The sequence below is a fragment of the Sorex fumeus genome, unplaced genomic scaffold (genome assembly GCF_029834395.1).
Source record: "Sorex fumeus unplaced genomic scaffold, SorFum_2.1 ptg000045l, whole genome shotgun sequence".
NCBI classification, from domain to species: domain Eukaryota; kingdom Metazoa; phylum Chordata; class Mammalia; order Eulipotyphla; family Soricidae; genus Sorex; species Sorex fumeus.
This window is the reverse complement of record NW_026606102.1, coordinates 12,906,171-12,929,138: the sequence shown is the minus strand read 5'-3', so window position 1 is coordinate 12,929,138 and position 22,968 is coordinate 12,906,171. Positions and strand designations below refer to the sequence as shown.

General features: G+C 60.7%; 2 protein-coding genes across 4 annotated transcripts in view; both read right to left on the bottom strand.

Moving 5' to 3' along the window:
- Positions 1 to 1,094: 1,094 nt before the first annotated feature.
- Positions 1,095 to 19,369, bottom strand: TTC22 (tetratricopeptide repeat domain 22). 2 transcript variants are annotated; one of them, XM_056122424.1, is made up of 7 exons: positions 18,783 to 19,369; positions 6,538 to 6,593; positions 6,316 to 6,431; positions 6,100 to 6,218; positions 4,966 to 5,127; positions 2,754 to 2,906; positions 1,095 to 1,655 (listed from the first exon to the last, which is right to left on the bottom strand). In XM_056122424.1, the coding sequence occupies exons 1-7, from the start codon at positions 19,362 to 19,364 to the stop codon at positions 1,119 to 1,121; spliced, it is 1,725 nt and encodes a 574-aa protein (XP_055978399.1). In that variant the 5' UTR covers positions 19,365 to 19,369; the 3' UTR covers positions 1,095 to 1,118. The 2 variants fall into 2 exon arrangements, with proteins under 2 accessions (XP_055978399.1, XP_055978400.1); XM_056122425.1 differs by lacking the exon at positions 2,754 to 2,906.
- The window catches only part of USP24 (ubiquitin specific peptidase 24), a 287,122-nt gene continuing 283,328 nt past the window's right edge, over positions 19,175 to 22,968 (bottom strand). For both annotated transcript variants that reach the window (XM_056122422.1, XM_056122423.1), the window contains exon 69: positions 19,175 to 19,184. The gene's annotated coding sequence lies outside the window, so the exon portion shown is untranslated. The remainder of the gene's footprint in view (positions 19,185 to 22,968) is intronic.

The following is a 22,968-nucleotide window of genomic DNA, read 5'->3' as shown; positions in this document are numbered from 1 at the left end:
TGACCCGAGACCCACTCCAATCCACTAAAGTGAAGGGGGACATATCAGGAAGCCAAAGACAGACAGGCCTCAGGGATTGCACATGGGACTTAAAAAGGAGCCCAGATGGAGGCAGGCCAGCGGGTAGGTGATTAACCACCATCTTTATTCGCAGCTACAAACTTCTACCCTTCAATCTGCAGCTCCTCGTTGTGTCTTGTTTGAGGCTGCCCCCATCCTCATCTGCTATCCTAAACGAGTTCCTCTACCCATCTGGAGACAAAAAACTGCCCTAAAAGTCTCAATTTGCTCATTTCCAGTTCTCAGGAAGAATCTGATAGGTGTCACTGGCCTGGATGAGGTGGGGAAGGGGCAGGAGGGGTGGGACCTGGATGGGGCGGGGCTTGGGAGAAGCAGGACCTGAACGGGGCGGGGCCTGGGTGTGGCTGGGGCGGGGCCTGGGTGGGGATAAGGCGGGACCTAAATGGGGCGGGGCTTGGGTGGGGATGAGGTGGGACCTGGACAGGGCAGGGCTTGGGTGAAGCGGGGCCTGGATGGGGCGGGGCTTGGGTGAAGCAGAATCTGAGTGGGGCGGGGCCTGGGTGGGGATAAGGCGGGACCTAAATGGGGCGGGGCTTGGGTGGAGCAGGACCTGAACGGGGCGGGCCCTGGATGGGGCGGGGCTTGGGTGGGGATAAGGAGGGACCTAAATGGGGCGGGGCTTGGGTGGAGCAGGACCCGAACGGGGCGGGCCCTGGATGGGGCGGGGCTTGGGTGGGGATAAGGCGGGACCTAAATGGGGCGGGGCTTGGGTGGAGCAGGACCCGAACGGGGTGGGCCCTGGATGGGGCGGGGCTTGGGTGGGGATAAGGAGGGACCTGGATGGGGCGGAGCTTGGATGGGGATGAGGTGGGACCTGGACAGGGCAGGGCTTGGGTGAGGCGGGGCCTGGATGGGGCGGCGCTAGCTGGGATGGGGCGTGGCCTGGACGGGGCCGGCTTGGTGGAACGTGGCCTGGACCGGGTTGGACCTGGACGAGGTCGGGACATGGGTGGGGCAGGGCCTGGACGGGGGCGGGTCCTGGCCCGGACGGGGGCGTGGCCTGGACCGGGCAGGGCTTGGCGGGCCGCCGGCGTCCATCAGAAGGAGAAAGCCCGATGGCCCCTTGGCGTGCCCGCGCCCTCGCTCTCCAGCTCCATGGTCTCAAAGAGCAGCCGCACCAGCGCCGGCCGCCCCTGGGCCACCAAGGTCCGCGCGAGCCCCAGCACCTCGGCCGTGTGGCCCCGCCACACGCGCTGCAGCTCCTGGCGCAGGCGCGGCGCCGGGTACTTGGCCTGGGCGCGGCGCAGCCACGCGTCCACCTCGCGGCCCAGCTCGCCGTCGCTCAGCTGCGCCTGGCCCCACTGCGCCAGCAGCGCCTCGAGCAGGCAGCCGAAGCCCTCGGTGTGGCTGGAGCCCGCGTCGTCCAGCTCCACGGCGCGCTTGAAGCAGGCCGCCGCGTTGGCCTCCTCGCCCTTGATGCGCAGACACTTGCCCCGCAGCAGCTGCAGCTCGGGCAGGGCGGCGCCCAGCTCCGACTCGCCCGCCTTGGCCAGGAACACCAGCGCCTGGTTCAGGGCCTCCTCGTCCACGGCCAGCAGCTCCTGCATGGCGTCCACGCCCATGTAGTAGTAGACCTGCGGCGGGAGGGCCGGCGGGCCCGGCGCGTGAGCCTTTCCCCTGCGGCGGATGCCCCCGCTCACCCCCTTCCCATGGCTGTCTATTGATTTTGGGGGGTCACACCCGGCGATGCACAGGGGTGACTCCTGGCTCATGCACTCAGGAATTACTCCCGGTGGTGCTCGGGGACCATATAGGATGCTGGGAATCGAACCCGGGTGGGCCCCATGCAAGGCAAACGCCTTACCCGCTGTGCTCTCGCTCTAGCTGACCCCCCATCCCCCCACCCCCACCCCCCGCTTTCTCCTGTCTTTAAAACGGTCCACGCAGTCCTCCCCAACCTTCCTCCTTCAAGGATTTCTCCTGGAAGATTTTGGTTCTGCCTCCCAGGAAAGCGGAGAGGAAGTATTGAATTCCAGCCCCTCCACTCTTGGCCTTCTGATTGCTATTTCTGGTGGGGCTGCAAGCGCTGTTCAAGGATTCCTCCCGACTCTGTGCTCAGGAGTGACCCTTGATGGTGCTCAGGTGACCAGATTCAGCACTGGCTCTCAACCCTGGCCAGCTGCACACAAGGCAAGTGTCTCACCTCCCGCCCTACTGCTCCAGCCCCTGGCCTGACGATGTTGAATGGGCCCTGGAATTCTCATACGTAAAATTATGATATTGTCACGACTTGGTAGCCATTTCCTGGACTCAGAAGGCCTCTGGCTAGACCATTGGTTTTCTGAAATCTCCAAGAGAGCTCGGTCAGTTCTGGGTGCTGAATTACATCCTTCCTAGCCGCTCTCCACGGCTGTGCTGGTGGGCACTGCTCAGGGTCAGAGAGATGGCCGACCTTCACTCCTGGCTTCTCAGTGCCCAGGCCTGGCCTGGCAGAGGGTAAAGAAGTTTATATGTCTTGTTTGGGGCCACACCCAGTGGTGCTCAGGGCTCACTCCTGGCTCTGTGCCCAGGGATCACTTCTGGGGGCGTCTGAGGGACCATAAGCGGTTCTGGGGATAGAAGCCAGGTGGGCACAGGTAAACACCCTACCTGCTAGTACTATTTCTCCAACCCTAAATAGGATTCCCCCCCCCCCATGAGTCATCAGGTGTCCAGCCTATAAGCTGTCTTACCTGGCCAATGTCCAGGTAGATCTTGAGGCCTGGGCACACCTTGACCACTTCCTCGAGGTCAGCCTTGGCACAGGCCAGGTGGTTCCTGTCGGGCATGTGTCCCAGCCCCAGCTTGGCCCGTTCCAGGTCGTGCAGGTAGGTCTGGATGTGGACCTGCCCCCGGAGAGTCAGACAGGAAGGGTGCTGAAGCAGGGTGCGACCCTGACCCCAGAGGGTCAGATGGGGGCGGGGGTTGCTCCAAGCATGGGGCTCCCCCTCTTTCCTACAGTCTTTTCTCAGCAGCACCTCAGGGACGGTCTATGCTGTAGCAGGAAGGCCCAAGGCTGGACCCCTGAAATCTGACATACTTGTTTGGTGTGAACTTGGAGGAGCACCCGCCCCCCCCCCCCACACACACACCCCTCGCCTTTCTGGCCCTTTGTCTCCCTGTCTGTACTATTAGGCTGTGGGTTCATTCATTGATTCATTCATTCATTCTCTCCACAAGTTTGTTCTAGGAACCTGACGTCTTCAGGCTCAGTGCTCAGTCCAAGGCTGCTGGGGTTCCCCGTCCTAGTGGGCCTTGGCGTTCTTGAAGGGGAAAATGATCACAAGTAGAGGGAATATTTCAAGGGGGCAAGGGCCGTGAAAAGTGAGGCAGGGTGTTGGGGGGGGGCGGTTACTTTGAATAAGAAAGTGGTGTGGATTTCGTGAGAATTCTCGAGACCAATAATTTGGAGGAAGGGGAAGTGACTCCAGCTTATGAGACATAAATGACAAAGATCCAGACCCCCGCTTGCATCCCCTGGGCCCCTGTCCCCCGCTTCTTGGAGACTTAAGGAAATCTAGAGTTTCTGGGTGTGGGGAGGGAGGAAGTGAAGGGGGGTAGGGGAGAGGGAAAGGAGAAGGAGGAAGGGGTCGTGCTTGTTGGCCATGAGGGGGCTCTGGCTCTAATATGGCTTCTTAGGGGCTGCGGGTTGGGGGGGTGGGAACCCTGCTTGGGACAGGCAATTGGATTTGATTGAATTCCCCTCCCCAAACCTCACGAGCTGCAAGGCTCCTTCTCTACTTCTGGCAAGTCGGCTGCACTAGGTGGGTCCACTGCTCCCCTCACGGGGCTCCCCTCAGGGGTGCAGCACACACAAGCCCCCTGCGAGTGTTGGAGAAATGTCCCTGACTGTGAGGATTCACAGGCCCTCAGCCAGGAAGGATGCTGGGCTGAGCACGGCTGGTGAATCGCCTTGGGACTAGAAGCCAGGGAGCGGGTCAGCTGGGAGGGGTAGGGTTGGGGGCTGGCTGGCGAGCCTCGAGAAGAGAGAGGAGACTTAGAACTCGGGGGGCTCTGGCCAAAAGCAGGAGGCCTGTGGGTGCTCCCAGGGGCAGACCCTGGGGGCCGATGGAGGCAGCGCTCCGTGCCCAGGAGGGGGTGAATCAGGACAAAGGACACCTCATCGCAGCTCTGCCTGGGCCTAAGAGCCGGACACCACAACCCTCATGGCTGCGTGACACAGGGCCACTCTCCCTAGCTGGCCGAGGGTGGCGCTCGGCCTGGAGTGGACGGGAGCTTGTCTGTGCAGGCTGTGAGGCCTGTGTGGAGCAGTACTGACGGCCCGGAGCCACCCGCATGCAGCCCTGGGCCTCAGAAGCACCTGCAGGGCTGGGGCAGTGCTCAGAGCCGGAGTCCCAACCTCGCTCCCACGGTGCCCCCCTGCGGCCTCGTTTCCTTTCCTCTCCAACCAGCTGACTCTGATGGATGGAGTCCCTCCCTGTGGCTCTCTTGGAGCCCCCCAGGGGAGTGGTTGGAGAGCACTAGCCCCCCTAGGCTGTGCATCAGCCTCTGAGCACCCTGAAGTTAGGTGGGAGTGAACCACGCCTTCCCAGCACAGGAGCGATCTCTGGAGGGCTCTGTGGACCCCAGTACCACAAGGATAAGTGAAGAGGCCAGATTCCTACCGTGGTCAGTCTGCAGACTTACCCCCCACCCCCTTTCTGCGTCTTTTGGGTCCCACTCTGCAGCACTAGGGAAGCGGAGGGGCTGCTCCTGGTTTCCGGCAGAGCTTGGGGACCATGCGGTACTGGGGGTCAGTCCAGGATGAGGGCCATGCAAGGCAAACCCTGAGGCCTCTGGACTGTCTCTCTGCCTCTGACCCGCTGATGCTGGGGGTCTTTCTCTCTCCCTCTTGCCCGCAGATGCCCGGGTGGGTGTGCGCCCAGCCCCGGCCCGGCCCCTCACCTTGGCCCTGGTGCAGTAGGCCTGCCCGTTGAGCGCTGGGTCCGGGAGCACGTCAAGTGCCATGTTGCAGATCCCGATGGCCATGTCCTGCTTTCCCAGGAAGTGGACGATTCTGGCGAGGCGGTTCAGAATGGGGGGCTGGCCCTTGGCCGCTTCCATTGCCTTGATCAGCCGGGGGAAGTCAGAGCTAAAATGTGAGGCTCCTTGTCTGCTAGAACCCGCTCAGCCCTCCACAGCTGCACCCGCCCCATATTGGAGGCCCATGGCCATGTCGCCAGCAAGTCCACGTACTCATGGACCTTGGGATCCCGCTCCCTAGCTCCCGGTTCCCAGAGTCCTGTGCGGTCACGGTCCCGTTCAGTGTTCCCTGGCAAATCCCTCGGATGGGGTCCATCCAGGCTGTGCTCCCAGGTTCCAGGGGCTGCTGGAAGGGGCCAGAACCAGCCTCTACTGCCTCCTGCTGGCCCAGGGGCCCAGTCTCCCTCTCTCCTCTCTGTCTCTCTCCCTCTCTTTCTAGTCCTCTCTCTGTCTCTGTCTCTGTCTCTGTCTCTGTCTCTCTCTCCTTCTCTCTATCTCTCCCTGGAGTGTACCCTCCGCTGGGCCCGTCTGAGCCTGGTGCTCCCCGTCCTCCGCAGGGCAGGCCCTCCACCCCATGCTGGGGCCCCCAGAATGGTGCGTTTGCGCGGTGGACCTGTTCCCCAAGTGCCAAACGCTGGCTGGCATCTCCCCAGCAGGCCACCTGGGACTGTGCCACCCCAGTGCAGAGTGACCCCTGCCTCTCCCACGCAGATCAGGGCCTAAGGCTGCCCTGGACGCGAGGGCCCATAGGAGCGCTTCCTCCCGGCCGCCCTGCACCCAGAGGCAGACAGCTCCCAGGAGGAGGGGCTGAGGGACAAGCCTGGGGGTCCCCCAGCCTGCAGAGCCATCTCTGCATGTGGGACGCCCCAGAGGGACCCCAGAGTGAGTGTGTGTGGGGGTCCCACTGGGAAATGGTCGGGGGGGGGGGGGCTTCGAGTCCTGGCTGGAGGTGAAGAGAGGGTGCACTCCGGGCACTGGGGGGGGGGGATGCGGGAGAAGAACCTTCCTGGAGGGGGGGCTCCGGGGCCGCCCCCGGATCGGGGGGGTGGTGCCTACCTTGCCGAAGCAGTCCAGGGGCTCGGTGCCCGAGAAGCCGCAGTCGTGCACGCCCAGGGGCGTGGTGGAGAACGTGTCCTTGCGCTCCAGAAGCAGCCCCAGGTAGCACCAGGCCAGGGCTGGGGGCAGGGGGAGGGAGAGAGGGGCGCTAGGCAGGGAGGCGGCCAGCAGGGGGTGCATGCACGGGGGTCCAGCCCCGGGGAACCGCTGCCCTACCTCGGGGCTGGGCGTCCGGGGACTTGACCACCTGGCGCAGCAGGGCCAGCGCGCGGTTGAAGGCCGGCAGCCGCCTCTGCTCCCCGCGGCCCAGCTCCAGGGAGAGGCCGTCCAGCCTGCAGAGACGGGGCGCTGCTGACGGCCGGGCCGGGGGAGGGGGCAGCGCCGCCAGCCCCCTGCCCACCCCGCCCGCCCCCCCCCCCCCACCTCCCCCGGCCAGACCTGATGAGGAGGGTCACCATGCTGAGGTACCAGCCCCTCTTCTCCTCCGCCGGGATCTGGGGAAGCAGAGAAGGGCGCCGCGTGTGAGTGAGATGCTCAGACCACTGCACCCCGAGAAGCCACACGCACCCCCGCTCCATCACCTTCACGGTCCAGGCCCTGCCGGGTACCAGCCCCCTGGGGATGCCCCAAGTGGAACATCTCTGTTCTGGGCTCTGGACCCCCGCCTGCACCTCCCATCCCCGCTCCCGCCTGGGGCACTTGGAGTGTGAGTTGGGGTGAAGCCCAGACCCCCCTGAATGCCACCCCCTTGCTATTCATGCCAGCCCCGCCTGCAAGTAGACCGGCGTGGGCACCGGATAAAATATTTATGCCGTTATTTATGGGAGTAGCTGTTCCTGCCTCGGGAAGGAATTTTTAATGAAAGCCAATAAAACCCCCAGTGCATAGCGGCAGCTCCGCCACGGGACACCCGCCTGCCCCATCCATCTCGCTTGTGATCTCCAAGCCCAGCCCCGACCCCCAACAGCTGCTGCCTGAGCTCTGGACGCCCCTGAAGCCCCTCCCTGCAGCCCGGGGCCTAGGCTGCGTTTCTGAGCACCGTGAGACCCTCTGGTGGAGGCCCTCTGGTGGATGCCGGAGACTCCCCCACATGCTGGTCAGGGCCACGTGCCCCATGCCCCACCACCACCCCACCAGGCAGGGTTAGCAGACCCAGCCAGAGATCACAGGGCTGAATCACCGACTGTCCCGGCCTGAAGCTTGACACCCCCCACTTCAGTCTCAGCAACCCACCCACTCCCCTCCCCTTCTGTTTCACAGAAGACACTGAGGCACAGGTGTCCCTGGCTCAAGGTCACACAGCATGGCTACAGCAAAGTCTGGATTCGAACCCAGTGTGTTAGGGTCCGAAACCCGTGCTCAGAGCTCAGTGTCTAGCTCAGCGCTTGCCTTGCAGGTATGAGCCTCAGTCCTAGGCTTGATCCCTGACACCACGAAAAGAAAATACACAAGTGTCTCTGTGGCCCGTGGCACTGAACTGATGGTCTTGGCCGAGTCCTGCCGGGAGTGACTCTGCCCCCTTACCCAGCACCTCTTGGCGGCCCCCTTCTCCCCTCAAAAAAAAAAAGCACCGAAGCAGAAAACAAAAATGCAACAACAGAAACTATTTTAAGCCCAGGCTCCCCTCCCCGTGCTGGGTGCCAATAATTCACACACAGGCAAGGCAGGGGCTGGAGCCCGAGGGGCTGCAGACAGGGCAGGGGGGCGTCCCCGGGAGCTCAGAGGCTCCATGGCTGGGCAGTGGAGCTACGGTCGGGGGAGGAGGCACCCAGGGGCCCCCCCGCTGGACTCTGGACTCTGCGAGCGGGAGGCAGGGGGCTGTGGGCAGGCATGAGGGAGGAGGGGCCGGCACACCAGGCGGCCCTGGCCCCAATTCCTGCTCACACTCTGACCCCAGCTCCCCGGCCCTGCTCGCCCTGTCCTCTGGGGGTCTGTGGCCCCCTTGGGCTAAGGGGCCTGAGAGGACAGGCAAGGCCCCCACGAGGAGTCCCCTGTCTGGCGAGACAGTCAGAGGAGCAGCAGGGGCCATGGCAGGGAAGCCGCCAGCTGTGGGTGAGGAAAGGGATTTTCAGATGGGCGCAGTACGAGTGTACGTGCATGTACGAGTGTGTGCACGCGTGTGTGCATGTGTGTGTGAGCGTGTGCATGTGTATATGCGTGCATGCATGTGCGGGCATGTGTGTGCGTGCACCTGCGTGTGTGTGCATGTGTGCACGTGTGTGCATGTAATGTGTGTGCACGTGTATGTGTGCACTGGTGCTGGGGCTCACGGTTAAAGGAGCATGTGTGTACGAAGGGGTGCTGGAGCTCATCTTTGAGTATGTGTGTGAGTGTGCACGTGTGTGTGTATGTGTGTGTGTGCGTGCGAGCGCCCCGGTGCTGGAGCTCCAGGTGGACGAGCATGAGTTTGTGTGTATGCGTGAGGCTGCATGTGTGTGCGCGGGGGAACGGGCCAGCTGGCGTCCTTCAGGACAGAAGCGGACCCTGACTGCCAGACTCTGAACCTGGAGCTCACCTGCAGGGCAGGGCTCAGGCCCCAGAGAGCTCCGTGTCTGCTCGGGCACTGGCCTTGCCTACAGCCCCCCCCCCCCCCACTCGACAGCTTTGAAGTCCAGCATCACACATGGTCCTGGGCGCAGGTGGGCCAGGCCTGTTCCTCTCTGAAAGGCGAGTGAGCCAAAGGCCATGTGGGGCAGTGAGGCAGTGTCTACTGCGAATGCAGAGAGTGGCCTCCAGACTCCTGATTTGCTTAGGGCTGACTGCCGAGGGTGGTGGTGGTGGTGGGGGGGGTGCCAGGGGATGCTCTGCCCATTTGGTCCTATCTCAGTTTCCTGTGGGGCAGCACAGCCTCTGGCCCTGAAGCCCAGAGTCACCCACTGCATCCCACTCTCCACCCACCCAGTGCTGGAGGGGCCAAGTCCCTCTCCCAGACTCTGGTATTCAAGCTGCAAGAAAGGAAGCTACCCAAAAGGAGAGAGAGAGAACAAAAGGGAATGCCCTGCCACAGAGGCAGGGTAGGATGGGGGGATGGGGGGTGGGAGGGATACTGGGACCCGTGGTGGTGGAGGATGGGCGCTGGTGGAGGGATGGGTACTTGATCATTGTATAACTGAAACCCAAGCACAAAAATTTGTAAGTCTATAACTGTACCTCATGGTGTTTCACTAATAAAAAAAATAAGTAAATAAATAAAAAATGGGGTGTGTATAAAGAGTGGGGGAACACTTGGACAGTGATGGAGGAAAGTGGACACTCTGTTGAAGGGTGTGATGCTGGAAATTTTATGCATGAAAGAGTTTATGCATGAAATTCTACCATTAATCGTATTGCTAATCAAGTTGCCTGAAAATAAAATAAAATAAAATAAATTATATTTCCAAAAAAAAAAAAAGAAGGAAGCTACACGCCAGAACCTGGGACCTGCTTCCACCCGTGCTTCCTTACTCCCGGCTCCACGCCTGCCCACAGCCCTCAGTTCTCTTAAATTCCCTCCTTATTCCATATCTGAGGCTGCCGAGACCGCGCGCCCCAGTTAGTAACTGCAGGGCTTAAAAGCCTGGGGTTTCTCCCACACTCGGAAACGCGAACCCAGGCTGGTTTAGGGCCACACTTGAGAAGCAACACTGCCACCTGGTGGCAGCATGTCAGAATTGCAGGAGCAACTCCGAAGCCGCCTGGCTCCCCTTCTGCTTCCCCTGAAAACTGGATTTTCAGTGACATGGCGAGCTGAAGTAACGTCTGCCTGAGAAGTCCCAGATGCAGCTCCTCGCCTGATCCTACTCAGAGTAACAGTTTCAAGAGTTCTGGTGCCCATGCGGGGTTTGCAAGCGGCCTCCGCCTGGTGAGGGTGCAGGCGCTCATTCTCTGGTGTTCGTTCTGGCCCCGGAATGGGCTGTCTCTTTAAAAATCCTTCTGGTTGTAACTGAAGCAGCCGCTGAAGCTGTTACCAGGGGCAACCTGGCAAGCCACCGTGCGTTAAATTAAATTAAACAGGCCTCTGACTGCCCCCGCCCCTCCTGGAGGAGGGAGGCTTCACTCCACACTCTCCCCGAGAATAAAGTTGCTGTGAAACCTCTCCTGGCTGTGACGAGGAGGAATTCACTGGCAGAGCTGCCGGCTCCCAGGGGCTGGATGTTTGGAGGCAGCTGGGAGGGCGCAAAGGACTCCAGTGGCCAGGAGGGGGCTGGGGTGGGACACCCCACCCTCCCCCTTGTGGGGTCTCATCACAGCCTGCAAGCGAGGGGCCTCGCTGGTCGGCGTGGGGGTCAGCCTCTGCCCCCTCCCCGGCATCTGGGTTGGGCGAAGGCTGGTCTCCAGCAGGAACCCGGCTGCCGCAGGGGAGTGACGCTGGTTTAGGGGTGCGTGGGACCCCCTCCCGTAGCTCTGAGGTGTCACGGCGGTGACTCCTGTTTCAAGAGCGGGAAACGCAGGCCCAGAGAGGCAGCTGCTGGCCTGTTCCCTGCAGCTCAGTCCTTCCTGGCTCCACGTTCCTCCCCCAGGACACGGAGCCGGTGTTCGCTCAGCACTTGGCATCGACGGAGTGCTCTCACGCTCGGGGCTCCCTTGTGGGATGTGAGGTGGGGGACACATGCCCCCCCCACCCGGCATCCAGCTCAGATGACACCCTCCCACGCACGGCCAGCGAGAAACCTGGCTTCCACCCAGTGATTTTTGTTTTTTCAAAAATTCCATTTCCTGGGGCTGGAGCGATAAGCCAGCAGGTAGGGCACTTGCCTGGCACGTAGACGACCTTGGTTATGATCCCCGGCACCACATATGGTCCTGGAGCACTGCCAGGAGTGATCCCTGAGGGCAGAGCCAGGAGTAAACCCTGAGCACTGCCGGAGGAGCCCCCAAATCTTGTTTATTTTCTTCTTCTTTGGAGTGGGGGCTGTACTGTGCTGGGGATCAAGCCCAGGGCCTCACACAGGCCAGGCTCGGGCTGACAGGTCCCTGGAAACGGGGCCCCACAGGCTCCTACCTGCAGAACCCCGTTGGCTGAGCACTTGCAGTGCACATGGTTCATACGAGGCCACCCCTCAGGCCTCGGCAGCAGGACCCTGACTTTACAGAGTGGCACAGCTGGGAGGGGGCCGGGTGGGGACCCAGCAGCCTGGCTGCAGTGTTCCTGCACCTAATGCCCTAGACCTGTTGGTTCTTGGGGTGTGGCCCCAAACCCGCAGCAGCGGCAGGCCCTGGGGGTTGGGCAGGTGTGCACGTGCGTTCAGGGACTCAGAAATGCTGGCGGGGCCCTGCGGCCTGTGTTCCAGCTCCCCCTGCTGCAGACGGGGGTCGGGAGGGGTTGGGGGTGGGCTCCAGACTTGCCTGCATCTCTTGTTTTGGGAGGGCGGGGGCTCAGGCAAACCCAGAGGAGCTCAGGATTTTTCCTGGATCTGTGCCCAGAGTGACCCCTGGAGAGGCCCGGGGGACCCTCTCTGGTACTGGGGCCTCGGATTGGGGCCGTTTGAGGGGACTGGGCCCTTTTCAGGGGTTTCAGCAGGGCTGGGGGATGGCGCCAAGGGCTGGAGCACAGGCTCTGCATGCAGGTGCCCCCAGCTCCAACCCGGCACTGCAAGGTTCCCTGAGCACCACCAGGAGCAAGCCCTGAGCACTTCTCAGTGTGAGCTCCAAATCAAAACAGATTTTATTTTGGGGCCATTGGGGCCTTACCCAGCACTGCTCAAGAGGGTCCTGCTCAAGAGGGTCCCCTGGTGGTGCCTGGGGGAACTACATGAGGTGCTGGACCGCCAAAGAACTGGGGTTGGTCTCATTCAAGACAAGGGCCTTCCTATTCTGTTATCTCCCTAGCCCTCAAATAAAGGGTTTTCTTTCTTTTCTCTTTCATCTTTCTTTCTTTCTCTTTCTTTCTCTCTCTCTCCTTTTCTTTTTGGATCACACCCAGTGATGCACAGGGGTTACTCCTGGCTCTGCACTCAGAAATTACTCCTGGCGGTGCTCGGAGGACCATATGGGATGCTGGGAGTCGAACCCGGGTTGGCCGCATGCAAGACAAATGCCCTCCCCTCTGTGGTATTCTTTCAGTCCCCAATAAGGGGTTTTCCAAGGAGTTTTATTGGAACAGTGGCTCAGGGTTTTCTGTACTCATTTAGCGGCTCTACAGCGGGGCGATGTTGGTTCATTTTCCTGTTTGTTTTCCTTGGGTGGGGGCACAACTGTCTCGTGGTTGGGGACCATGTGTTGCTGAGGATCAAACCCTGTGGTGTGGCCGCTCCAGTGTGGCCTCCTGGGCCGCCTGACCAGTGCGAGCACCGTCGGTTTGTAAGGATGCGTTTGCCGTGCACTTTGAACTCTGCCCACTTTGACCTTCTGCTCCATCGCCAGAGGCCGGTCCTGTGAGCGGACCCCTCCTCTTTGCAGGGTTTGCAGGGACAGAAAGGGAAGAGGAAGGCGCGTTTCTGGAGCATGAGCTGCTCGCGAGGCATTCTGGGACAGCGTGGCCCTGAGCCTTTTTACCTGTGAGGGACGAGGCGAGGAGAAAGACCCAGCACCAGCCGCGTTGTGGGCAGGAGAGCCGCGTTCAAGGCCAGAGGCACCCCTGCCAGCACCCCTGGAGGCTGCGCCATGGAAACAGAGGCCCAGTGGCTGGCTCGGGAATGCGTCCTTCCCGCACAGCCCAATGCCCTTCGGGCAATGCCGAGCCCAGGCTGGCCGCCCCCTCCAAGGTCAGGTGCAGAATTAACAGAGGACAAGCTGGAGGCCCTCCTGGCCCTAACTTCCCTTGGGGGCCCTGGAAAGGCTGCCGCTGCATCCACACACAGGGATGGTCCAGGCGGAGGGAGGACTTGGGGAAGGGGCGCTCTGCCCCCACAGGCTGCGTTCCCGAGGAGTTTATGACTGTGGCAGATTGGCTGTGGCTCCCCAGGGTCACAGGGTCACCCTGTTCTGGACCAGGCTCCGTCCTGCAGACACAGGCCCCTGGCTTGTCCTTGCACTGGCTCCTGGGACCGTGCCTGGCCATGGGGACACTTCTCTGTCCCCTGTCTCTGGGGCAAAGGGGCCGAGTGCCCTGTCCTGCCAGCCGCTCAGGCAGTGTGCTCTGGGTCCTGGCTTCACCTCTCCGGGCCTCAGTTTCCCTCCTCTGTGTAATGAGCGGGAGTGTGTGTGCACTCATGTGTATGGGTCTCTGTGTGTCCACGCATGTACACATGTGCATGCATATGTGAGCATGTATGTGTGTGCACATGCGATGCACATGCGTGCATGGAGAACCTGTGATCACAAAAATCAACTTTAAGAAATTGGTTCTGAAGGGGCCGAAGCAATCGTACAGCAGGTAAAACATTGCTCGCGGCCGGTCCCCGGCATCCCATATGGTGATTCCTGAGTGCAGAGCTAGAAGTAAATCCTGTGCATCCACGGGTGTGGCCCCCAAACAAACAGAAATAAGCAAATAAATAAAAATAAAATTATCTGGGGTAGAGCGTTTGCCTTGCACACAGCCGACCCAGGTTCGATTCCCAGCATCCCATATGGTCCCCTGAGCACCGCCAGGAGTAATTCCTGAGTGCAGAGCCAGGAGTAACCTCTGTGCATCTCCAGGTGTGACCCAAAAAGCAAAATAAATAAATAAATAAATAAAAATAAAAAAATAAAATAAAATTATCTGAGGCTAGCAGTACTTGGGGGCTAGTCCCAGCTCTATGCTTTGGGGGCGTGTGCTGGGTGCTGGGGATGGAGCCAGGGCCAACAGTCACATGCCAGGTAAGCTCCTGACCCCCAGGGTCAACCTGCCCCAGGACCTGTGGGTGAATTTTCTTCCTGGAAGTGCCCTCCTCTCAGTCTCAGCATCCCTCACCCCCACCCTCGCCGGCCTCAGCCCGCAGAGGAAGAGCCTGAGACCGGAGAGAGGAGGTGGCTTGCCTGCTGTTCACACCCCAGAGGGTCTCCTCAAAGAAGGACGAGGGTGCCCCTTGAAGGCAGTCTGGTCACTCCCTGGAAGCTGACCTCCTGGAAACTGACCCTTACTCCTCCCGCCCGTGTGGCTGTGCCTCCTGCGGCTCCCAGGGGCTCAGCTGCGGGGTGTGCTCACCCAGAGCGCAGTGGGCGAGCAGGGCACTTCCCCTAAGCCTGGGGTCACCGCAGCTCCAGGTCTGGGGGGGAAGGGAGGGGCAGGGAGAGCGTGGGGCGCTGGGCAGGGCAGCTCCTTGGGGTGCGACCACCCAGCGCACAGGGACCCCAGGGCTGCTGTCCTCGGGGTGCCCTCTGCTTCCTGCCAGGCCTCCCTCTCCCGAGGACTCCCGCACCTTTGTGCGGCGGCCTGGGGGCACCTTGACAGAGGTTCCTCCCTGGAGCCTGGCACGTCCTGCACCCACGGGGCAGACTGGGAGCTCAGCAGCACGCAGGGCTGAGTGTGAGCCCCGAGCTTGGCATCCACGAAGGGTGGCACCAGGGTTGCAGGCGGACCTGACTCCAGGCGCATGTGTACCCGTGCGTGTGCCCGTGGGGGTTAAGCTAGGGGTCTCTGAGGGATGCAGGAGAAGAAAATGAAACAGCCAACTTAATTTGAGGCTTGCAAGGGGGAGCAGGAGTCGTGCCTTTCTCTTTTCTTTTCTTTTCTTTCTTTCTTTTTTTTTAACATAAAAGCAAATTTAATCTTATTTAAGAAATGAAATATTCCGGTGTAATATTCCGTCATTCTACTAAGTTAAATTCAACCTCCATCACCCGCTTCTGGTATGTGTGGGGTGAGAAGGAACACGGCAAGGCTGGCCCTCAGGGGCGCTGAGGCTGGGGGTGGTGGTCAAGGATCTGGGGGGAGGGGGCAGCTGTTGGGAAAAGAGAGCCCCCCATCCCCAACACCATGTCTGCTCTGCCTGGGGTCTTTCTTCTTTTTCTGTTTTTATTTATTTATTTGCACAGGGCTTACTCCTGACTCTGCACTCAGATATCACTCCTGGTGGTGCTTGGGCGACCATATGGGATGCTGGGAATCGAACCCCGGTGGGATGCTGGGAATCGAACCCTGGTCAGCCTCATGCAAGGCAAACGCCCTACCTGCTGTGCTATCGCTCCAGCCCTTGCCTGCGGTCTTTTACGTTCTCCAGCATCTAGTGAGAGACTCCCGCTAGGACCCCGTGTTGCAGAAGGACAGACAGAGCCTCAGAGCCTGCGGCCACCAGGGCTGGAGATAGAGCAGGAACCAGGCCCACCTCTACGGCGTTTGCTCTCTGGGCCGAGAAACTGTGGGGTAGGGAGGGGGCCCCTGACCGAGGAGAACATTCCAGATTTGGGTGACTGGAGAAGACAGCAGAACGGGGAGGGGAGCGGGGCTGAGAAGGGATAGCACCATGCTGTCACCCTGCTTATTGGGGTCCCGCACCCCACAGGTCCTCTGCTCAGACTCAGCGGCCCATGGTTCTTTTTCTTTTTTAATTTGGGTGAGGGTTACTCCTGGCAGTGCTTGGGGGACCATATGGGATGCTTGGGGATCGAACCTGGGTCGGCCGTGTGCAAGGCAAACACCCTACCCGCTGAGCTATTGCTCCAGCCCCAACGGCTCTCAGTTCTGCAGTTGCACGTCCCCCTGCAGCCCCGGTGGGTCCTCTCTGCCCAGAGAGGCAGGGCTGCACGAACGCCCAGACCCCGGCTGCCCACCCAGGCCATGTCCTTTGGGTGACAACTGTCCCCGTCTGATCCCTCCTCTGCCCTGCTGCCTCCCTCCTTCCCCAGACAGATTCTCACTTCGCTGCTTCCTTGTCCATCCTGATCCCGTTCCCCTGGCCCAGGGTCACCCCCCGCCCCCATCCTCCGTCTCCAGACGCTCTCCACCCCAATTTCCAGGCCCTGGGGATCTGCACCCACAGCCATCTGCCTCAGAGCAGCGCCCCTCTGCTCTCCAGAAAGAGGCGCCTCACTGAGGGGCGTGGGGTCCCTTCTGGGACTCGGGGACACCTCCATTCCCGGTTGGAGGGTAGGGTCCAGACTCCGGAGGGTCTGCCTAAGTGGTGGTGGTGATGACGTCACGAATGCAGCCCCACTCCGCTTACCCACAGGGACATGGTCTGGGAAATGCACAGATGGGAGGTTTCACCACCCAGTGACGTCGCTGAGCCGGGGCTGACGCCAGCCCAGAAGAACCAGTCGTGGCTTTCCCTGCTGCCCCGTGCAGCTGGCAGAGGTCACCTCGGACATCGAGTCCAAGGCTTTGCTGAGGAAGGACACAAACCTCCTTGCTCCACGCTGGACTCTGCGGCCTGCCTGGTGGGACCTTAGTGTCTGAAAGCCCCTCTAGTCGCGGGGGGCGGTGGGAGCCTCCCAAACAAGCCTCACGCACTGGGTCCAACCAGCTGCACCACATCACTGCAAGATCACTGGCATTGACTGTCCGTGAGGCCACAGATGAACAGTGACTTGTCCAGGGACGCCCGGCAAACTCGTCAGAGCGGGGCTGGACTCTGACCCTTCTGCCCTACCCGGGTCGCTCCTAACCTGCAGAGGATGGAAGAGGGGACCCAGCACCCCACATTCTCTCCTAGGGGTCACTGACAAGGCACGGGGCTCCCACCATGGCAAGGAAGAGGGAGGCAGGCTCTCTTTGAGCCCCAAACTTCTGCCTCCTGCATACCTCCTCCAGGAAGCCTGAAGATAAGATGAGGAAACTGAAGATAAGATAAGATAAGATAAGATAAGAGGGTCCTGGACCCTCTTATCTCCCTTTTCTTTCCTTTAATTTTTTGGGGGGCTCTCCCAAGCAGAGCTGAGAAGACCTGGGGCCCTTCCCGGGGGTTGTCTCATCTGGGCTGGGTTTTCAAAGTGAAGGCCTAGGGATATGACACTGCATGGATCACCTGGGCCACTCCACGGTGCTGGGGCCCTGGGCCTCACCTGGTGAGGCTCAGGGGTCCGTGCAGTGCCAGGGACTGAGCCAGGGCCAGCCACAGGCATGAACCTTCCCCACTGTGTTAACTCTCTGTACCCTGCACCCCTTTCCACAGCTAGGAAAACCAAACATCAGACAGGAGAACATCCGCGGGCCGCCGGGCCCACCCCAGCCTCTGAGACCACGAGACCACATGGTCCACGCCGCAGACCCCCGGGGCCTGGGACTCCAGCTTTCAGCACTGACTCTACTCCAACTCCTCCCATACCTCAGCTCTCTCAGTCATCACGCAAATGAGGTCACCCCGGTCCCATGTCTCACAGAGAGGAGGGGGGGCTGGCTTACCACACTGAGGCCTGATGGGTCCAGGGGGCGGCGATGGACCTGCCGGACATACCCACCCAGGGCGTCCCACCATAACCTCTACCCTGCACTGATGCCCTGAAGTCAAACTTACGCCCCCGCCCCACTGCCAAGGCTCCATGCCACATTCCCTCTCAGGGACTAGCCAGGGCGGAGAAGACCCCCAGAGCGGGTGCAGAGGCTGGTGGCTCTATCACCTGCAGGGGAGGCCTGCTGTTATGATGGTTTTTTTGTTTTTATTTTTATTTGGGGGCCACACCCCACAGAACTTACTCCCAGCTCTGCATCCAAGGTTCAGGACCACATGTCGGTGCCAGGGATCAAGCCCGATCAGCCGCGAGCACGGCAAGCCCCCTCCCCGTGGAATGTCTCTCCAGCCCCGTGATCTGCCGTTATGTAGATATTATGACATGAAACCATTATCACCCCCTGGTTACCAGCCCGACCCTGTTCTATATCAGTATTTCCTGATAGTGCCGGTGCCATGCTCAACTTCCCTCTCGACTGCTGTCTCTGCCACGTGTGCCATCTAATGAGATGGCCCCAGAGGCCCTGCAGGGGTGCGGGCCCTTGAACACGACCCTCCCTTTGAGTGTTGGCTGGACCCAGTGGCCCCTTTCTAGTGAACGGACTATGGCCAACGGGGTGGGGGCTTCATGCGCGTATGAGCAGGCTTGGAAGCTGCCCCCTACCGTCAGTGAGCTTCCCACGCTGACGCAGCCATGCCTCCATCCACGCAGGACCCACCCTGACTGTGAGGGGCACAGGCTGATGGCTGGGGTGACAAGCCGCAGACCCTCTGAGACCTCAAGGCCCGCCTGGGGAGACCGACTGGCCTCCCCGAAAAGACAGGAGACTAGCGGCGCCAAGGCCTGAGCCCAACTCAGGCCAGGAAGGTCTTGCGGGCTGACATAGAGAAGCGGGAAGGGGCCTCGGCAGGCTGCGAGAGCCACCAGGTCCCCAGGCAGGGGAGGGGCCTGGCTCCAGCGCCAAGAGGAAGTGGACAGGGACAGAGTCCTGGCGACAAGGCAGGCAGAGAGAAGGCAAGGGCACCAGCTCCCCATTAGAGGGCCTTGGCTTCATCTACCTGGGCTGGCGGGAGGGGAGGGGAGTGCGAGGCAGGATGATGGTCACTCTGCCTGATGGGCAGGGAATGGTGGAGGCTGGAGGGAAAGAGAGACCTGGGAGATGAAGGTGACAGGGGTGGGGGTGAGGAGTTAGGAAAGAAGCGGGCGCACAGAGAGGCCCGGGCAGGCAGCGCTGCGGGAGCGAGGAAGATGCAGGACGCGTTGGCCGGGTTGACTTTGCGGCGTGGCCACAAGGGACCTGGGCTGGCAGGGGCCCGGGAAGTGGGTCCAACCAGCCAGGCCAGGAGGGAACAGCCAAGGGGGCTGGGGAGGAGAGGCACCCAGGACAGGTATCGGAGGATTTGGGGCGTCTGAGCCGCGCCACGCAGGATTTCCCAGCTGGGGTCACGCACCTGTCGTCCGTAGCCCAGCGCCTTGTCGTACAGCGCGATGCCAGCCTCCAGCACCTGCGCACGGTCCTCCGGGCGGGCGCAGCCCACGTCGAAGCCGTGCGCGTAGCCCTGCTCGGCCAGGCAGCGTGCGGCGCGGAGCTGGGGGTCCCCGGGGGTGCCCGGCGCCTCGGCGTCCGCTTCCAGGTCCATGAGGCCGGCCAGCCGCCCGGCGCACGCCTCCTCCTGGTCCTCCTGCCCCAGCCGCCCGTGCACGTGCGCCAGATTGGCCCAGGCGTTGAGGTTGTCGGGGTGCTCCCGGGCCACCTCGAGGAAGCGCTCGCGGGCCTCGTCCAGCTCCTCCAGGTGGAAGGCCACGGCGCCCAGGAGGTGGCGCACGGCTGGACGCTGCGGGGCCGCGGCCAGCTCCAGCTCCCGGCGCAGGCTGTCCTGCTGCAGCCGCAGGTCCCGGGCGCGCGCGCGCAGCGAGGCGGGCGAGCTCGGCTCGAAGTTGAGCTGCAGCTCCAGGTGGAAGTGGCCCGGCAGGTAGTCCAGGTCGTCGAGGAGGGCGTCCAGGTCGTCGGCCGGGGCCTCCGGCTCCGCCATGGCCACCCCGGGGCCTCGCCCTGGCCGGGTGCAAGGGGAGCGCGCCCCGAGCGCGGACGGCGCGGGGCACCTCGGGCCGGAGGGTGGGTCCGGGGCCGCCCGAGCGCCCGCCCCGTGGGTGTTTCCGCTTTCGCTGCTCCGCGGCTCTTAGGTCCTGCACAACCAGGCGTGCCAGAAAAACAGGTGCGTTGCCAAACGAGGGGCGCGCGTGGTGGGAGCTTTTGCTCCGGAGACGGAGCAGTGAAGGCGCGAAGGCGCAAAGGGACGCGCTCCGGGCGGGCGCAGAGGCTGACCTAGCGTGCCAACCCCGCCGGGCCCTGCCTTCGTGGGTGCGGGGGCCGGAGGAGACGTAAGGGGAGCCCTAGTACTTGCCCGGCACCAGCCAGGCCACCCCATTCCTGCTGGGCTGGGTGGCGTGACCGAGTCCCTCCTTGCCCTGCCACTTTTTCTGCTTGGGGGTGGGGGGTCACTCAGGGATGCTCAGGGTTTACTCCTGGCTCTGCGCCCAGGGATCCCTCCTAGCGGGGCTGGTTGCGGGGGGCTCAGATGGGGTGCCAGGGATGGGGCCGGTGCCAGGCAGAGGCTGAGTACTCTCTTCAGTCCCAGTTCCAGCTCTTCCCACCGCACTTGCCAGCCTCCAGGGTGCCCGGCGGAGCTGCAAGTGAGGCTCCGGACTCCCCTTCTTGGCGCTAATAATGTATGACCAAGCAGTTTCATAAAGCCAGACTTTCTTCTGTGGCATGAAGTTGACAAGCCTCCTCCCGGTCGGGTGGAGGGTGCGTGAACCTTGTCGTGATCAGGAGGACTCGCAGCTCCCGCCCTGCCCCTTGGTTCCCAGCCCACCCTGCACTCTGCACCGCGCCTTCCCCGACGCAGCCCTCTGGCTCTGGCTCTGGCCAGCTTCCGGCAGCATAGGCAGCTGGGCCCTTGCGCTAGAAAGCTGGGCTGTGGTCCAGGCTACACGGGCCTGGACCTGCCTACGTTGGCAGGCACCGGGTGTCTGAGTGCGATTTCCTCCACCCCACAGTCCTCCTGGGCTGCGTGCCCCAGCCGCACCCTGGTGCTTTCTCTCCTTGAAAGATAGGCCAGCAGTGACCGAACAAGAAAAGAGCCAGTTGTACATTTGAAGAAAACATTTGACTTGAACAAAAGGGGGGGGGGGGGCCGGTAAATACAAACCACATTCTGGTGCTCCTTTTCTCCTGTCCTTTAAAAATAGAAAATGTGAAGAGAGAGCTGGTAATGGTGTTTGTCTTTGCACGCTGTATGTAGACCCAGGGATCAAACCGTGATGTTGTATATGATCCTGAGTTTGGACAAGAATGAGCCCTGAGTACAGCTGGGGATGGGGGTGGGGGCAAACAAACAACAAAAAGAACTAGGAGAAAAATAAAAAATATATCTTTTTGTCACATCCAACAGTGCTCAGGGCTTACTCCTGGCTCTGCTCTCAGTGATCACTCCTGGCTGGCTCTGGGGACCATGTGGAGTGCCGGGGAACAAGTTCAAGTTGGACATGTGTAAGGCAAGCACCCTACCCACTGTCCTATTGATCTAACCCCTGAAAATGTAATCATTTTTTTTGGGGGGGGTCATACCTGGTGCTGCACAGGAGTTACTCCTGGCTCTGCACCCAGGCATTACTCCTGGCAGTGCTCGAGGGACCACATGGGATGCTGGGAATCAAACCCGGGTCGGCTGCATGCAAGACTAATGCCCTACCCGCTATGCTATTGCTCCAGCCCCCCAAATGTAATCATTTTTAATAAATATTATTATTATGAATTCCTGGTGATCAAGAAATAAAGTCTGGGCTCATATCTGCTGTGAGAGCCAGAATGGATTCCCAAGTCTTTGGCTTTTGTCCCCCTTTTTATTATTGTATCAGCTATTTAGCATAAAAATGTAGTGTTTCGACTAGTTGTTTTCTTTGGTTTTGGGCCACATCCGGTGATGCTCAGGGGTAACTCCTATCTCTGCACTCAGGAATCACTCCTGGCAGTGCTCAGGTACCATACGGGATGCTGGGGATGGAACCTACATCGGCTGTATGCAAGGCAAGCACCCTACCCACTGTACTATCTCTCCAGCCCCGCTCGACCCTTTTTAATTGTACAGTTCAAAGAACGAACCACTCTAGGTGCCGTTCAAGCCTGAGCCACACCCTACTCCAGGCCTTTCTCATCTTCCCCAAACTCTACCCATGAACGGGCCATTTCCCTTGGCAACTGTCTTTCTACCTGATGAATGTGACTACTCTTGAATTTGGCTACTTTAGGTTCTTCAAATGCTTGAACTAGCACAATACTTGTCCTTTTATGGCTCATTTCATTTAGCATTACATTGTCAAGGATCACCCACGTTAGAGCACGGGTCAGGATTCCCATCTGTTTATTTATTTTTACTTTTCGGGTCACACCCGGGGATGCACAGGGGTTACTCCTGGCTCATGCACTCAGGAATTACTCCTGGAGGTGCTCGGGGGACCATATGGGATGCTGGGAATCGAACCCGGGTCAGTGGTGTGCCAGGCAAACGCCCTCCCCGCCGTGCTATTGCTCCAGCCCCTCCCATCTATTTTAAAGCTGAGTAGTGGTTTTGTTGTATGTGACACAGTTTGTCTATTCATCTTACAATAGGTATCGGGGCTGTATTTTGCCTCTTGGCGGGGGAGGGGGGGCGGACACGGAGGCACTCTTCCTTGAGAAGCCCAGTGCTCAGGGGTCACCAGATCTATGCCTGGCAGTGCAGGGAGCAGGCCTTGTGGTGCAAGGGGTCGAACCCGGAATTTCACACACGCGAGGTCTGTGCTCTGCCACCGAGCCGCGGCTTCATTCTCTGTCCACATTTTGCAGCTGTCGCTCTTGCTGCTGTGCGTGTGGCTTGCAGATCTCCGTGTGAGCCTGGCTTTCAATCCCTGTAGGGACATATCCTACGCTGATTTTGTGCTGGATTTCAGGAAGAACCACTGTACTGATTTCCCAGAAGCCACACCTTCCCTATTCCAACCAGCGATGCCCAAAGGTTCCAGTTTCTCCATATCCTGGCTAACACTGGCTATTTCCTCTTCCTTGTAAAATAATGGCCATCATGCTGGGTGAGCGTGACTTTTAGACTCTGAAGAGAAGAGGAGGTGATGGGGGGTGGGGTGCCGTGGGCTCATCTCTGCTGCAGGGAAACTTTTTGAGGAGTCCGGAGGCGCACTTGTGTTGGTGTGCATGTCCGAGGGACTTAAGCAGTCTTGGCTGATGGGGGTCAGCTGAGTTTCGGCCATAGCCCCCTCCCCCCTATAAGGGCCGGAATCCTGGCCCAGAAGCTTGACTCGACTCTGCACAGCTACGAGATGATTCCAGAGCCGTGGTGGGTGCACAGCCTGGCCTCTGAGGGCGAGTGCCAGCCTAGCAGGAGCCCTGCTGCTCTGCGTGACCCCACACCCTGCTCTGTGACCGCCAAGGCACCTCCCCGCCCCCTTCAGAGCCTTTGCTTCCTCTTCTGATTAATGGGGGTGCCAGGGAGGGCAGGAGTCGCCCTGCACTGGTGGCTGGGTGGGGTAGCTGTCCTGGGCCGGTGCCAGCATCGGTGCTGCACGGCCGACTCGTCTGGC